This window comes from Protopterus annectens, chromosome 12.part0 (genome assembly GCF_019279795.1).
Source record: "Protopterus annectens isolate FY-2018-M chromosome 12.part0, PAN1.0, whole genome shotgun sequence".
In the NCBI taxonomy this organism is placed as follows: domain Eukaryota; kingdom Metazoa; phylum Chordata; order Ceratodontiformes; family Protopteridae; genus Protopterus; species Protopterus annectens.
Window position 1 is genome coordinate 1,281,488,011 of NC_056746.1, and position 17,438 is coordinate 1,281,505,448.

A 17,438-nucleotide genomic window follows, 5' to 3' on the forward strand; every position below is an offset into this window, starting at 1 on the left:
ATCAAAGTCCTTTTCCCAGAATTCAGCAAACCTGGTGGGAAATAGTGGTGGAGAGAAAATGAGAACAATAAAGATGGAAAAACAATGCTGAGTTTTGATTATGCCTAGACTGAGAATTATAGGCAAAGGGAGAGGACAGTGACACCAGCAGCTAACAGTATGCCATGGTGTATCCTCATGGGGATAGAATCTAGAAGCAAAGCAATAATGCCAAATTGTGGTACCCAGCTGAGGTGCCTTCTTAGTGGAGTCGGCATGTCCTTTTTGTGGCCACATGGCCTTTCACAAGGATCTCCAGTTTCTTTCTTCATCCCAGTGAAATTCTGATAGGTGATCTGTGACCCTCTAAAACACCTCTAGATGCAGATGTTGCATGTCTGTGTGGATTTGTATGTATGCATGTGTGCACCCCTGTGTGTGTGTGCACGCGCTTGTGTTTGTGTGTGTGTGTGTGTGTGTGTGTGTGTGTGTGTGTGTGTGTGTGTGTGTGTGTGTGTGCGCGTGTGTGTGTGTGTGTGTGCGCGCGTGTGTGTGTGTGTGTGTGTGTGTGTGTGTGTGTGTGTGTGTGTGTGTGTGTGTGTGTGTGTGTGTGTGTGTGTGTGTGTGCGCACGTGTGTGTGTGTGTGTGTGTACGCATGCGTGTGTGTGTGTGTGTGTGCGCGCACGCACGTGTGTGTGTGTGTGTATGTACGCACGTGTGTGTGTGTGTGTGTGTGCGTGTGTGTGTGTGTGTATGTACGCACGTGTGTGTGTGTGTGTATGTATGTGTGTGCGTGTGTGTGTGTATGTATGCGTGTGCGTGTGTGTGTGTGTGTGTGTGTGTGAGTAAGCATGCACACATGCCCCTGCAGTGTACCATTCAGAATTACTGTCTGTTTTACACACATAGAACATTATGTCTGTCTTTAGTTCCCCTGTAGTCCAGACTAGGGTAAAGGAGATATCAGGAAATGAACTGAAAATAAAAAGTGAAATAATTTGATCTAGAGTCCCAATTAGGACATGTTAACTATCCTTCTTAACTGTACTCTCCTTCCACTTTTACTTGGGGGTGGGGGGTGTCCATAATGACAGCAGACTAATGGAGACTAATGTCTCCTTCCTGTATCAGAGACTGCAGCTCACCCAGAGAGGTTGCCAAGTGTTCCCAGTCCAGCCAAGATCCACATTTAACACTTGGTGCCACAACAGTAAAGGCATTTCCATTAGTTGAGTTACGCACTAAAATGCAAAGAAAGTGAAAACCAAAATGAAATGGCTTGCAAATCTCAGCATGAAAGTATAAAAATGTGTCCATGTCTTGATAAAGAAAATGGTCCTGCAATCCAGATATTGTACATGGGGAAGGGGCTACAACTGGCTATCAAAACCCTTTTAGCAGGAAAGTTTACTAAATGACTTGCTTTTTACAGGAGAGGCATGAAACAGCACTGAGAAAACACAGTTAGTGTATTCTGTCAGATGAATAACAATTCTCATTGATTTCAAGAATAAAGCTTAGGAGGTCACTGGGAATCATCATACTTGAAATGATAAACCAGATTAGTCAAGTGAGAACCCCAACAACTACTGTTTATATTATATGGTAGAAAACATTTACTATAAATGTTTGTGACAATAAAATGCCCTTCATCTACCCTTTGCTATTTATGATATACTATTTTTTATTTCCAAAGGATGAGTTTATTTGCCCAGCTGTTCTAGCTTCTCTTTATTGACAAACTGGACTGGACATGGAGGAGTTTCATAGCAAATAATAACATGAGGACAACACAATAATGCAGTGGTTAACACTGTTGCCACATAGTGTTCAATTCTCTAGTTTAATTCCTGGTTAGATTGCTTTCTGTACCAAGTCTGAAAATCTGCCCTATGTCCATGTGGGTTTTGCCAGGTGCTCTGATTTCTTCCCATATTCCAAATATATGCAGGCAGGTGAACTTGCAATACTCAGAATTACCCATAGCTGTTCATGCATCCTTTAATGGGCTGGCATCACATCCAGATCTGATTCTCTGCCTAGTTGCCAAGACAGACTACGGGTTTACATGCACTAGAAAATGAACGCATAAAAAATATGAGCACTGGACCTTCAGTAAGCAAGGTAAATAACCTTTTTTTAAGCTGGGAGACTCTGCATTGTATGTATGTATTTATTTGTTTATTCATTTATTTATTAATTAAGGTTATTCTTCAACAGACTGTTACTGAGTAGTGTCTGTTTTTGTGTGAATATCACATGAATGATCCTGCATCCTAACTCCATAAAACTTTACGAGAAATCTGTGGTACAGCTTTGGAATTCCATAGTTTTCCAGTAATGAGGACAAAAGATAACCAAAATGGTATTTTAGTTATGTTTAACAAGTATGAGGTGATACACAATTAAAGGAAAACACACTGATACAATACTTCTTGTCCAGATAATTGTAGATTCTTTATTTCAAGAGATGAAAGATTTTATCCTATAAGAGGGCTTATTTTATTTGTTTTCCAGTGAAGAGCGCTGATCTCCATGGATGTTTTTCAGTCTCAGCCCAGGAGCGCTGTCTTGCTAAGTGACTTGTTCAGGGCCACACAGTTAGGCAATGGAAGCAGAGGGAATCAAACCTTGCACCTCTGGACCACAGGAAATGGTTCATTATCAGCTCCTTCATCCTCTAAGCCAACTGCCAGCTTAAACAAATGCTAAAACAAAAAGAAATGAAAAATAACAAGATAAGAAAAAAATCAGAAGTAAAGGATGCATCACTAACTGACATAGGTCTCGGCGATAAAACGGGAGAATTAAAGATTTTATCTTACTGGATGTTGATATCTGCACCTTAAGGAAACATGGTTTAAAGATACAAAATAATCATTATCCCTTCTCAGGCACTTTGCCTTTCATTTCAGAAATTATAGGATAGATGGTGGTACTCAACCTTTATGAAATAGCTCTTAAAAGCCAGAAAGCAGGAAATTGTCTCAGAACTAGAAATTGTTTAAACAATAGTTAGCATTGGTGTATTAAATATATTATTATGTACACAGTGTATGTCCTCCGCAGACACAAGAAGTTCATAACTAAACAGCGTGATGTAACAAGCAATGAAAATAAATCCTTATAGGGATTTTTAATCACCCAGTTACTGGCAAAGCTACTAAGCAGCAAATAAGTACACCCAAGTATTCACTACGTGAATTAAAAAATGGAGCAGCTAGTATGAAATCCAGTCTGGTTTGGCAATATTGTAAACATTATACTGATAAACCTAGGATATGTTTGGTTCCAAGGTGTGGCTATGGCCTCAATAATTATCAGACAACATGAAACTATCATGTTTAACCTCAGTGCAAAATGAATCTCAATCATAAATAAATCATCATTCCAAGACTTTACCACTGGAAATTGTGACTTGATAAATGACATGAACCACTCAGAGTCTAACCTCTTTCAAAAGATCTTTGCACAAACACCTCTCTGCTAGCTGGATCTGTACTTGTACTAAGCCCCATCCTTCCATAACCTAGATGCTTTCTTCTTTCTAATTATACTCTTATCGCCAAATTCTCCAACAATTATCTCACTGCAGATAACTTAACTTCACTTGGCTAACTTACCACTTTTTACTCTTTTAACTTGTTTTCTATCCCTAATATTTATTTTAATCATTTTCATTAGAAGACCACTCTCTACTTTACATGCTTGCTAGTTTTTTATATATATTATCTTGTAAATTCCATAACGTCAGGTGTCTGTCAAATGTTATATTTCTTTTAATTTTTCTAGAATTAATTACCAGTGTTTGCCTTTATATAATTTTTATGTAAATTCTGCTTAGTCAACCTTTTGTAAAATGTTATTCTGTGTACATTTCATACTAATTGTTTGATGTGGAGCTTTTCTCCCCAGGCCTCCACTGAGAATGGGCTCTTTGTGGCCCAGTGCACTATCCCAGTAAGCAAATGCCAGTCAATAAATAAATAAATGATAGTTATGAAAACATACTAGGATGCCACAGTCAATGACCCATTTAAATCAGTTTGTGATGTTATCAGGAAATTTATGGCATTTTAACTCTTTTCTGAAAAACATATCAAGTAAGACAAAAATTTGAAGGCAAACCCACCTCCATCCCCAACAAAAAGCTTGTCTAGGATCACAAAATTGATACATTTTACAAGAGAATAATAGATACTGTTTAATTTTCAGAAAAGTAATGGAGGAAGTAGAGTCAGTGGCATCAAATAGAACAAAGTACTTTAAGAATACTGAGAAATACTAGAGGATAACTTTTCTGTGCTTGTAGAGCAAATGTATGTTTGCTGTTAGTCTGAAACACTGATCTATTCTTAACAAGTTCACAGATAAAAAATCTTGAATGATCACAAAGTGCCAGGCTAGAATTTTTCAAAAGCAAAAGAAGTTTTGTTATCACTACCATGAATACTAAAGGAAACAGATGATGCGGTGCCTTGTAAGGGATATACAGAAATCTTACAGTAGAGTTGCTCAAGCTTTTAGGCTTCATTCATTTTGGGTACACAATCTTTATTAATTAATCAACTGAAATGTACTAATGCTTACAATAAAATTACCAGTTAAGGGCTTAAAGCAAAAGTGTTCAGTTTTGTCAGAACAGAACATGGAGATATAATACTTACCAAAAGTATAATATGGCATTGCTGTGTACCCTCCCCACAAGAATCATAATTCTTCTTCAAGGACCAACCCCCCCTAAGAATCTTGGCTCCTCCTCATGGATTACAGGCACAGCAAAGCTGTCTTCAGAAAATACTTCTGTATGCTTCAGATATCCTACTCAGATTCATCCTGACAACAAAGAAAGTAAATGCATTTGAACTTTTGTATTTCTCAACTATGGCCCTGTAGTTCTTATGTAAAATAAAGTGATAGGCATTTACACTATGTAGGAAATCCTGGGTATTCGTGGCTAGGTTGATGTAGGGGAAGGGTCAAATTTGAGAAAACTAGGCATAATGCAGAATTTTAGACTGTGACAATATATTTATGACTTCATGTGGTACACATATGTCTCTCAAAGAAAGGAGAAAATAACTATATTGTAGCAAAATGACTCAAAATACATTTGTAAAAAGGATTTTGAAAAATTATACTACTAAAGTAACAGAAAGAAAAAAAACATAGATTGTCTCTTCATCATGTTTGTAAAATATCAGAGACTCTACCTTTATCCCATTGTGCCCATAGTCTTTCACAGTAAAATATGTCCGTTCTGATAGGGTACACCTATTGTAACTGTGACGCCCCTGCATTGGCCCAGTAATCAAGGAGCCTCAATCCTCACCACTAACACCAGTGAGGGATGTGCACATTGGGAGGATGACAAGTACACACACAGTAAAGTACAATTTCCCTTAAGAGTACACAGAGACCACACAGTCAGTCTGGGGCTGGTTTCTACCTCCTTCTCCAGATCCCCAACAAGACTCCACACTGGCACAGCTATAGGGTAAAGATCTCAGCTGAGTGGTCAAGACAAAACCTCCAGCACCCGCTCTGTCCAAGCAGTGCTTCATTTCCCTGCTCAAGTAGCTGACACACACACACACACACACACACACACACACACACACACACACACACACACACACACACACACACACACACACACACATACACACACACACACACACACACACACACACATACACACACTTTGAGATCTGATTTATATACAAACACACAGACACTCTTGTGAAAGGCTATCACAAGTTCACTAGCTATGCCCCCTTCTGCCCAGATTATATGGTAGAAATCACTGCCACCAACCACTTCTTATCAGCTACTATAAGGCCCTTACAAAGGGTGACCAGTTCCACTGTGTAATTTTACTGTTATCCAAATGGTAAGTGCGTCCAAGACTAAGGCTATTTAGGAGTGGCCTATACAGTGTCACCAAATGCATATGCAAGTACTCTAAGAGCTTAAATATCTCTAAACAAACCAGCCACAATTAAAGGGTTTAAATACATTTAATAATAAATAATAAAAGCACAAGACAATACTCAATAGCTCAATACAGTGACAACAGAGTTCAGAATCACAGGAAATACTTTAAAACAACATTGCAAGACAGTCTCACATAAATACAGAAAACATCTAAACTAATCTTACTATTTTCCTATTTATCTCTAGGAGTGATACTATGATCTAAGTCTTACTTACAGAGCAAGGCAAATGCAAGTGCTGAATGGATGTTTTCAGATACAAGACAAGATACAAAATGCCCAGACTCACTCTCTGAGATAGTTCTTAAATTACTATCAAACATTACTGCTGGGCTATCTCAGATTACATCATTCTTTGATACCTCTGCCTTTAGTTCCCAGGCTAACAGATACCTACAGAATTTAACATTTCCCTGTGACAAATACTTATCTCTTAGACGTCTTGCCTGGAACTGGAAGTTGTAAAACTGTTAAACACTTTTACCTTTGAAACCTGTAATTATTTATGTTTCGAGACAATAGAAAGAATTTCTAGCTGTAGACAGCCTGTCTTTCTGCTGTATTAACTAACTTTATAACACATCGGAAAACTCTTCAGTTATGTTTTCAGAGTTTGCAAGTTAACTCTGTATGCTCCAACTACTACTAAGAAAACATACATTTACATAGGCATATAGTTTAGACACCTTTCTGCTCTTTTCCAGCAGGGTACACTGTGGTTACATTCTTGAAGCTCAGTACAGAACATACAGTACAACACAAACTTTTGCACCAGTACTTTAATATACACACAAAAAATAGTTTTTTTTTACATTTGTAAGACAAGCATACAAATCATATTACTATTCACAAATAACATAGAATTATTTGCAAAATTCCATCTAGCTGGGCTGGTAGCCTTCACAATAACCATGAAGAGATGGCATAAAATGTCTGCAAGCAAAATTATTATGTCAACGGGAAATTATTTATTCTTATTGCTGTCTAACACATACACTGCTCCATTGACAATCCCATCAGTGGTCATTTCAACAATGATTTTTCAAAAGAAAAGAAATTACTTGCATTGGTATTTGGCATTTTTTTCAACTAACTGTAGAAACAATTAAAACAAAAGATCCTCAGTTATGTTGTGATTAATATCAGTAACATATGTACGACTTTTACTGATGTTACCTCAACTTTAGGGAGCTAACACTAAGCAGTATGTGTTTTCATCCATATTACATACATGCAATGGATTTCTGATTCATAAAAAACAAGGAAATGCTTCATAAAGTAGTAAAACTGGATATATACAAAAATACTCAGCATTATGCATAATATGCATATTGTCATATATTTCACACTTCAGAAAATGTGAACAATACCAGAGTGAGTCAGCATGTTATCTCCTGCTTAGAAGAGTAGAACAAGAAATCATGTGATACACATTAACCTAGCAAAAGAGAAAACAGTGCTCATCGTGTCAGGCAGTGCAATGCACAATTGGCTGGCAGAATTGGCATCTCAATGTGTGGTGCTGTTCAGGTGTCATGGCTGTAGAAATGGTGGTGTTTCAGGTCTATGGCACCCTGATATACCAAGACATACTGAATTAGTAAAAATTGGTAAGGAAGAACTAACTGGCTTCTGTATGTTTGTCCTAGGCATCATTGCCCAAGATCCTGAAAATCTTCAGAAGCAAAACATGTTCCCCAGGATGGTCACCAGTGAAAGGGAGCTATGAGAACATTCCATGCAACAGCATGCAGGCCAAGTATACTAGATTTCAGATATTGTACATATACATCAATAAATTTAACAGACAGTAATGCTTTCATCAATAAATATGTTATAAATTAGTAGTTTGTCTTCAAAGATGTTGGCCCCATAACCACTGTAAATGTATGCCTCCCTGACATAATCACATTGTTCACATTTGTCAAACTAGTCATGCATACTAGCCGTTCATGCATATCATCCTAGCAAGTGACACTTCACTCTGTGGTATATCTATGAGTCATTGGTGCACAGGGGTCAAAAAATAATAATCTGGTCAGACAGGCAGACGTACACAAACTTCACAATATCACTTATAACACTTATATCTTCTGTTTTCAAAGAAGTGATTCTATCTTCCCCAGAAACCATGGATAATGACACTGCCTTGACATCTATGTACACTAGGTGATAATGTAACCAGGTTTTTTCAGTAAACAGCATTGCCAGTGATACCACAGTGCATGCGATGTAAGGGGTGCTGCACCCATTACATCACATTTTTCAGTAAACAGTATTGCTGGTCATGTCACAGTGCATGTTATGTAAAGGGTGCTGCACCCATTATAAAGTGCATGTTATACAGAGGGTGCTGCACCTATTATATCACATTTTCAGTAAACAGCATTTCTGGTGATGACACAGTGCATGTTATGTAGAGGGTGCTGCATCCATTATATTCTACATGTTTTACAGAGGGTGCTGCGCCCATTATATCACATTTTAAGTAAACAACATTGCTAGTGATGACACAGTGCATGTTATGTAAGGGGTGCTGCACCCATTATATGGTGTATGTTATACAGAGGGTGCTGCATCCATTATATCACATTTTCAGTAAACAGCATTGCTGGTGATGACACAGTGCATGTTATGTAGAGGGTGCTGCACCCATTATATCAAATTTTTCAGTAAACAGCATTGCTGGTCATGTCACAGTGCATGTTATGTAAAGGGCGCTGCACCCATTATATAGTGCATGTTTTACAGAGGGTGCTGCGCCCATTATATCACATTTTAAGTAAACAACATTGCTAGTGATGACACAGTGCATGTTATGTAAAGGGTGCTGCACCCATTATATGGTGTATGTTATACAGAGGGTGCTGCACCCATTATATCACATTTTTCAGTAAACAGTATTGCTGGTCATGTCACAGTGCATGTTATGTAAAGGGTGCTGCACCCATTATATAGTGCATGTTTTACAGAGGGTGCTGCGCCCATTATATCACATTTTAAGTAAACAACATTGCTAGTGATGACACAGTGCATGTTATGTAAAGGGTGCTGCACCCATTATATGGTGTATGTTATACAGAGGGTGCTGCACCCATTATATCACATTTTCAGTAAACAGCATTGCTGGTGATGACACAGTGCATGTTATGTAGAGGGTGCTGCACCCATTATATAGTGCATGTTATACATAGCGTGCTGCACCCATTATATCACATTTTTCAGTAAACAGCATTGCTGGTCATGTCACAGTGCATGTTATGTAAAGGGTGCTGCACCCATTATATGGTGTATGTTATACAGAGGGTGCTGCATCCATTATATCACATTTTCAGTAAACAGCATTGCTGGTGATGACACAGTGCATGTTATGTAGAGGGTGCTGCACCCATTATATCACATTTTTCAGTAAACAGCATTGCTGGTCATGTCACAGTGCATGTTATGTAAAGGGTGCTGCACCCATTATATAGTGCATGTTATACAGAGGGTGCTGCACCCATTATATCACATTTTTCAGTAAACAGTATTGCTGGTCATGTCACAGTGCATATTATGTAAAGGGTGCTGCACCCATTATATAGTGCATGTTTTACAGAGGGTGCTGCGCCCATTATATCACATTTTAAGTAAACAACATTGCTAGTGATGACACAGTGCATGTTATGTAAAGGGTGCTGCACCCATTATATGGTGTATGTTATACAGAGGGTGCTGCACCCATTATATCACATTTTTCAGTAAACAGTATTGCTGGTCATGTCACAGTGCATGTTATGTAAAGGGTGCTGCACCCATTATATCACATTTTTCAGTAAACAGCATTGCTGGTGATGACACAGTGCATGTTATGTAAGGGGTGCTGCACCCATTACATCACATTTTCATGTAGGTTGGAGACTTTCCTATGAGAATGAAGTTGCTGAGCCTGCAGTGAACTCTGTCTCCTTCTCACTAGTAGGATATTAGGATGAAACAAAAACAAAGGTGGTGAACAAAATGCTTCAGTATGGCATCAACACAGCAGCATTTCCAAGGCATCCCAGACATGTATACTACATGAAATTTGATCAGTGCACATGTGTTTATGTGCGCGCGTGTGTGTGTGTGTGTGTGTGCGAGTGCATGCGTATGGTTCGCATATGCATATACTGAGTGTGTGTTGAATGTGTGTGTGTGTATGTGCGTGTGTGTGTGTATGTGTGTGTGTGTGTGTTTGCATGTGTATGTCTGTGTGTGCATGAGTGGAGTGTGTATGCATGCATGTGCACACCTGTGTGAGAGTTTGTGTGTGTGTGTGTGTGTGTGTGTGTGTGTGTGTGTGTGTGTGTGTGTGTGTGTGTGTGTGTGTGTGTATGTGTGTGTGTCTGAGGATGTGAGACACAAGTTGAGAGGGCTGCAAGCTAACTTTCATTCTTTCCACACACCCTTTTTGACTCTGAGGATGCAGTATCTACCAGCAGCCATACTACCTTCTCCCCATCAATTATGTTTGCAGAAAAATAAGTGTTCACACTCTGTTCATGATGCATACTTCTGCATATCCATTCTTGTTAATTACATACACCAAGATATTTTTTAGGAATAAAAATATACCCTAAGATGGCTTTGGCTAGCAGAGATGAACATATTCTCTTAATTAAAAAAACAACTACTTTGCTCCATACAAAACACAGACAGAACCTCCTTACTTTCTGCCAGTGATTTCAAATCAGGTTACAGGAGACAACAGTGACATGATACAGCTTGAGTGGATGGTAAAGGAGCCTCTTATTGCTTCTTCTAAAAGACTGAGCAGCCCTCACATAAGCATTGTTACCACCTCCCCTGAAACATATCATAAGGCACAATCATCTCCTTTTCTGTGGACTAAAAGTAAAGTCAGACCAGCCAACTTTTTTTTCTTTTAGCTTGAAAGCAGAACCCTTTGCATGGAATAACTGAATAAATGCAACCTCTGCTACCATTTTTTTGCACAAAGTTCAGAGGATAACAATAGTGAGAAAACAAATGTGTTTTAATTTAAAAAAAAGTATATAAAGCTAAAAACATTAAAACTAATGAAAAAGAAGGACTGTAGCCCAGCAGCTAAGTACCACATGCTACTCCTGCATCATAACAAGGAATATGGGGTCCTTCAATCACCTCAGGGCTAAAGAGCCTAGTGCTAGATCTGTCTGTGGGAGTAGATTTATTTATTTTTATTTATTTATTTTAATTTGTTTACAGGGATAGTCCGACTGGGCTGTTAACCCTTTTTCAGCAAGGCCCAGTACAACTATACTATATAATCAACAGTATTATATAAAATATAAAATATAAAATAAAATAAAATATAAAATATACAGATAATTGAAATAAAATAAGAAAGATATACAAACAGGGCAAATTGTAATAATAGATAAATTCACACGAGTTACACATACAAATAAATTCACTTTTATTACAACCTAATAGAGCAGTAAGATAAGAGGAAATAACTATATTAAATAGGTACAAATCAGTATATATTAATAAGTTAATAATAGCTTATTTGTTTAGAATTAAAATATTATGAAAGAGAGAAAGAAAAAGATGTAGGTAACTTAAAAAAGAAAAAAAAAATTACCATTAGATGAGTCAGGTAGAAAAAAGATAATTAAATAGTATAATTGATAGTAATAATATTCAGCCTGGTTTAAGAAATGAGCAGAGCCATGATTTGGATAGGTGAGACTTGAGAAGTGTTTTAAATATATGAGGGTTAGAAATGGAAAATAGTGGCTGCAGGGTCTTATTCCATAACCTGGAGAAACTACTGGAATATAAAGCATCACCATGAAAGTTATTAGACCTAGTAACTTGTAGAAGGAGCTTATCAGAGGATCTGAGTTGTCTAGTGTTAGAACGGATTTTAAGTAGATTTTGTAGAGCTGGACATTTCTCAGGATGATGATACGATGGGCATGCCATATTCTAATTGAGCAAACAGGATTTCTTTTTCAATTGCATTTCTTCTTTCCAGAGATGGATAAAAAGAACATTTTCCTGCCCAGGAAATAAAAGAATTTATTGACATTGTTTTTAGTCATGTTTATATTGCATTGGAAATTTAAGTGTTGGTCAAGCCCCATTCCATCATTGTGTTTTTGGTTTATTGCCATAGTGTACAATTGTATGATAGAAACTGCTCTGATTACAATATGAATGCTAAAAGGGCATGTGTTAACCTACATCTTGCTACTTGTATAAAGACTGGATGCCAACTAGCCTTTTAAACATGCCAATAAAAAGTAAACTTTAATTTTTCACATTTTGTCTGTAAATCCATGTAATGATATGCATAAGAGAAGATGTTTAGATTCAAGATATTCCAGGGGCACTGGGGTCTTATGACCATTCACACCTCAGCAGTACCCTAACTGAGGCCACACTTCCTTTCTTCAGGATGGCAATCACAGTCCCCCCCCCCCCCCCAGTGGTAGGTATAATATACCCATCTCTCACAGTTTGTTGAAACCCATCCAGTCATCTAAGTTACATTTAAAATAAAATATTGAATGTCATGGCTTAACATGTAGGAGAAAATTTTCAGAGGTTAGGGAGGCAGTGCATTATAAATCTGCCTTCCTCTGTATTTTATTCATTTGTTGGTGAAGATTTAGGTCCCTGGTTCTAATATTCATAAAGATATTGTACATTCAGAGAAATAGGAGATCCAGGACAATCAAGTCTCTAATAGCACAGTAAGCAAGACAAAAATCTAACCTTAACAGTCTATAAGACACCGTATAAAGGGGTGGAGCTTCCAGCCTTTGTTTTTAGTTCAAGGAGCTTAGGGATATGATCTTCTTTGGCTAAGGAACTTTGGGGTCTTTCTAATTGATATGTTTTGTTGAAAACATCTGAAATAAGATATACTTGATAATTGGCCTGAGCAATGCTGAGCATGTGGGAATGATTACCTCTTTAGACCTTGGTGATATTCCTTTGGCAATTAGCTGGCTAAATAAAATAATTTTCTGACAACCTTTGTCACACATGATGGTCAGAAGAGAGGGAAATGATCAACCTAAATTCCAAAGTCCTTGACAACATTTTTCATTTTGTCGAAACGTGTTGTCATTACACTGTGATGAGGGAAGGGGTTGTCTACCAAAAGTGATTATATTACTCCTTTCGGCAGTTAGTTTGAGAACATCTTTAGTACACCAGGGGTTTAATAGGCAGAGCTCATTCTGGAGGGGTTGGATTTCACGGGGTGATTTAACAGTGACCTGTCCGCAGTCATCTGCAAACTTAGTTAGTCACCAGCCTTGGTTATCTGTTGGAGATCTGAGAAGTAAATGCCAAAAAGGAGAGGTCCCATGCTCTGAGGGACAACACTGGTCACTTTCATACTTTCTGATGAGATGTCTGCAACTCACACTATGTAGGCTCTGTCTTTCAGCTAGTATTCAGTGTTATTGTATAGCACAACAGCATCAGTCTGAAATGTTTTCCTGGTTAGAATGAAAAAGTACAAATCTATAGGTGACCCTGGCATGTTCAGGAGCATCACAGAGCTATTCTTACTGAGTGCCATGATCTTATACTATACCAGGTCCAGCTATGCCCATGATCCTATACTGTACCAGGTCCAGCTATGCCCACGATCCTATACTGCACCAGGTCTAGCTATGCCCATGATCCTATACTGTACCAGGTCCAGCTATGCCCATGATCCTATACTGTACCAGGTCCAGCTATGCCCATGATCCTATACTGTACCAGGTCCAGCTATGCCCATGATCTTATACTGTACCAGGTCCAGCTATGCCCATGATCTTATACTGTACCAGGTCCAGCTATGCCCATGATCATATACTGTACCAGATCCAGCTATGTCCATGATCCTATACTGTACCAGGTCCAGCTATGCCCATGATCTTATCCTGTACCAGGTCCAGCTATGCCCATGATCCTATACTGTCCCAGGTCCAGCTATGCCCAAGATCTTCTACTGTACCAGGTCCAGCTATGCTGTGGCTGTTTCATCAGTGCAGCCAGTCTGAAAACATAAATTAAATTAAACATCAGCCCGGGCCTATAAATCTTACTCAGATACTTGTGACATTGCCAGCTCAGTTATCTGGAATTTTGTAAATAATCATACGTCATTTGTGAATATTAATATGATTCATATGCTTGGCTTACAGATGTAAGAGAACTATTTGTTATGTGTATATTAAACTACAGATGCAGAACTGGGTGTTGAACAGGATTTGTGTATTACTGAGCTTCAGGCATGTGTCCATAGTGTACCCTACTGGAAAAGAACAGGAAATGTAAATAAACTATATACCTGGGCAAATGTATGTTTTAATAGTAGAAGCTGGAACATACAGAGTTAACTTGCAAAATTTCAAGAAAATAAGTTGAAACTAAAGTGTTTTAGGATTGTGTTATCTCATATTTTCAGTTCAATAGCAGACACAATGTCTAGAGCTAGAAGTCTTTGTATTGTCTTGAAACGGAAATAATTACTAGGTTTCAAATGTAAAAGCATTTTATTGTTTTATGACTTCCATGTTCTGCAAACTTCTGAGAGATATGTACTTCTCATACAGAGATGTTAAAATTATGTTAGTATCTGTTTAGCCTGGGAACTGAAGTCAGGTGACAAAGAGTGATGTGTCTTGTCTTGGACCTAGAAACATCCACTCAACACTTCTGCCTGTGTGTTGTCTGTAAGTAAGACTTAGGGCATAGTATCTCTCTTAAATATAGATAGGGATAGTGTAAAGATTAGTTTAAATGTTTTCTGTATTTATTTGAAACTGTCCTACAATGTTGTTTTAAAATATTTCCTGTGATTTTGAACTCTGTAGTTACTGTGTTGTTTGAGTATTGTCTTGTTCTTTTATTATTTATTATAAAATATATTTAAACCTATCTTTGTGGCTGATATTTGTGAGACATGTTTAAGTGCTTGGAGTACTTGCATATGTATTTGGTGACACTGTACAGGCAACTCCTAAATAGCCTTGTTCTTGGTCAAACTACCATTTGGATTAATAGTAACATTACACAGTAGGATTGGGCACCCTTTGTTAGGTCTTATAGTAGCTGATAAGTAGGGTGGCTGGTGGCAGCTGCTACTATCTCATAGTCTGGGCAGAAGGGGGCATAGCTAGTAAGCCTGTGCCACCCTTTCCCAGGTGTGTGTGTGTGTGTGTGTGTGTGTGTGTGTGTGTGTGTGTTTGTGTGTGTGTGTCAATCAAATCTCAAAGTGTGTATGTGTCAGGTACTTGGGCAGGGACACAAAGCACTGGTTGGACAGAGAGAATGTTGGAGGTCTTACTTGGCCACTCTGCTGAAATCTTTACCATATAGCTGTGCCAGTGGGGAGTCTTATTGGGGATCTGGAGAGAGAGGGAGAAACAAGCCCCAGACTGACTCTGATCTCTGTGTGCTGTTAAGGGAAATTGTACTTTACTGTGTGTGTACTTGCCATCCTCCCATTGAGCACATCCCTCACTGTTGCCAGTGGTGAGGATTGAGGCTCCTTGATTATTGGGCCAGTGCAGGGGCATCACAATACATCTTAACATGTAGAAGATGTATTTGAATGACATTTACTTCTCTAATGTGAGAAGAGAAGCACACATCTTCTGCAGATTTCTGTCCACGTCTGTTCTGCCAATATCAGGGGCTTAAATGATTGGCATCATGAGGAACAGCCTAGTTGTATCACTTATGTGTTTGTGTGTGTATGTTTCTACACTTGCTTATTCCTGTCTTGTTGCTTTTCACTGCAGCCTCTTATGCTTTTGTCTATTTTGAAGATTCTACTGAGATCGATCACAAAGGCTGGCCAGCAGAGATATTGCTCTGCCCAGTTCTGAAGTGCAGACAGTAGTGGTGCTCATATGACCTAAAATATTTCAAACTGCTTGCAACTCCCATATTATAGCTGTAATGCCACATGGTGTCTACTGGATGTCAGATTTTTGATCAAGCATCCCTCTGCATCTCACGGGAAGGAGATAAGCCATTAGAGAGAAAGCTTACTCTCTTCCTAGATAATCCCCACTCCCCTCACTTCCAGACACTACCTATATCAAACATGTTACAGTAGGCATGTCTCTTCAGTCATACTATTCAGACAAATTCTTAAGTCATTAGTTATCCTCTTTAGTGATTGTTCAGTGTTTTAACTGTAAAAGCTAAGATTCGAAGTGATAAAATTTCATCTTTTTTTTTTAGGAGAGGCTAAGTTGGACAAACTTGCAAAAAATAAAGCATTCTAAATTTTCCTTCTTTCTAGGTTGCGTGTTTTACATCCCAGTTATTCAGAGTCTTCTATGAGTCTTGTACCTCCAACTGGACTACATTTGTCTCTCCAGGATGTTACATTTACACTGCAGGGGAATTGGAGAATTAACTTTGCTGGCATGTAAGATACCAGATTCTTTTATACATACTATAATAAAAATGCCCAAAATAATGCAAACATGGTAAAGTTTACAGGTTTATGCATTCAGATATTTAGATTTAGATTTTTGCTTGATTCAATTTTTAACTTATCAAATATGTTGCCTTAATGTATGATTTGTTCAGGGGATTTGGCTGTCACATGATTTGAAGATGATCAATGATTTTAAAAGTTTTTGGCTATCAAATGATTTTAAAAAAGTTATTACATGACCTTTAGAATTGTATTTAAACAGTGTGTGTTTGGTTCACTTCATCTGAAGAAGCTTTATTATAAAATAAAACAAAAGTGCTCATATTATGTTTCAAGTCGTTTGGGCTGGATTTGTTGGAATCTCTGTATCCTTGCACGTGTTTTTATCAGTTTGTCTTCTGCTTTCGTTTGGTTTGCTTTTGCACGTTTATCAAGACCAAACGACATTCTTATATCGTCTGAAAACGTTTTGATCACTTGCAGTTGTGCTTTCAGTTCCTCATCTGATGAACTGTACAGTTTTAAATCATCCACAAAAAGTGGATGAGAAAGCCTTTATGCTATGTTGTTTTTCTGGGAGGCAAATTGTAGCATGACCTAATCTGTTAAATAGAGAGCTTAATGGGTTAAGAGCAAAACAAAAAAGCAGAGGTGACGATGAGTCACCTTGGAATAACCCCCTTTGAATTTTTATCCCTGGAATAATAATTTGTACTTTATCATGGTTTATCTGCAAAGTGGTTTGGCACTGTTTCATGGTCACTGTAATGTAATCGATCAGTGTCGGGTGTATCTTATACATTTTTATGCACTCTTTTATCCATGAACGTGGAATACCGTCAAATGCTTTTTTGTAGTCTAGTCATACCATACTTACGGTATGTCTTTTATATGTACCATAGGATGTTTTGAATATTGTATATGCTACATAAGTTCATCTGGTATATGTCAATGCCATGATGGTAACTATAAAAACTTTGAGATAAAATAATTTACAACTTATTTTGAAACCATCAATGCAACAGCATAGATT

General features: G+C 37.9%; 1 protein-coding gene across 2 annotated transcripts in view; it reads left to right on the forward strand.

Annotated features, from left to right (window-relative positions):
• Positions 1–17,438, forward strand: part of LOC122817132 (bactericidal permeability-increasing protein-like) — a 286,884-nt gene that overhangs the window by 77,694 nt on the left and 191,752 nt on the right. For both annotated transcript variants that reach the window (XM_044090323.1, XM_044090324.1), the window contains exon 4: positions 16,265–16,393. In XM_044090323.1, the coding sequence (XP_043946258.1) occupies positions 16,265–16,393 (129 nt within the window). The remainder of the gene's footprint in view (positions 1–16,264; positions 16,394–17,438) is intronic.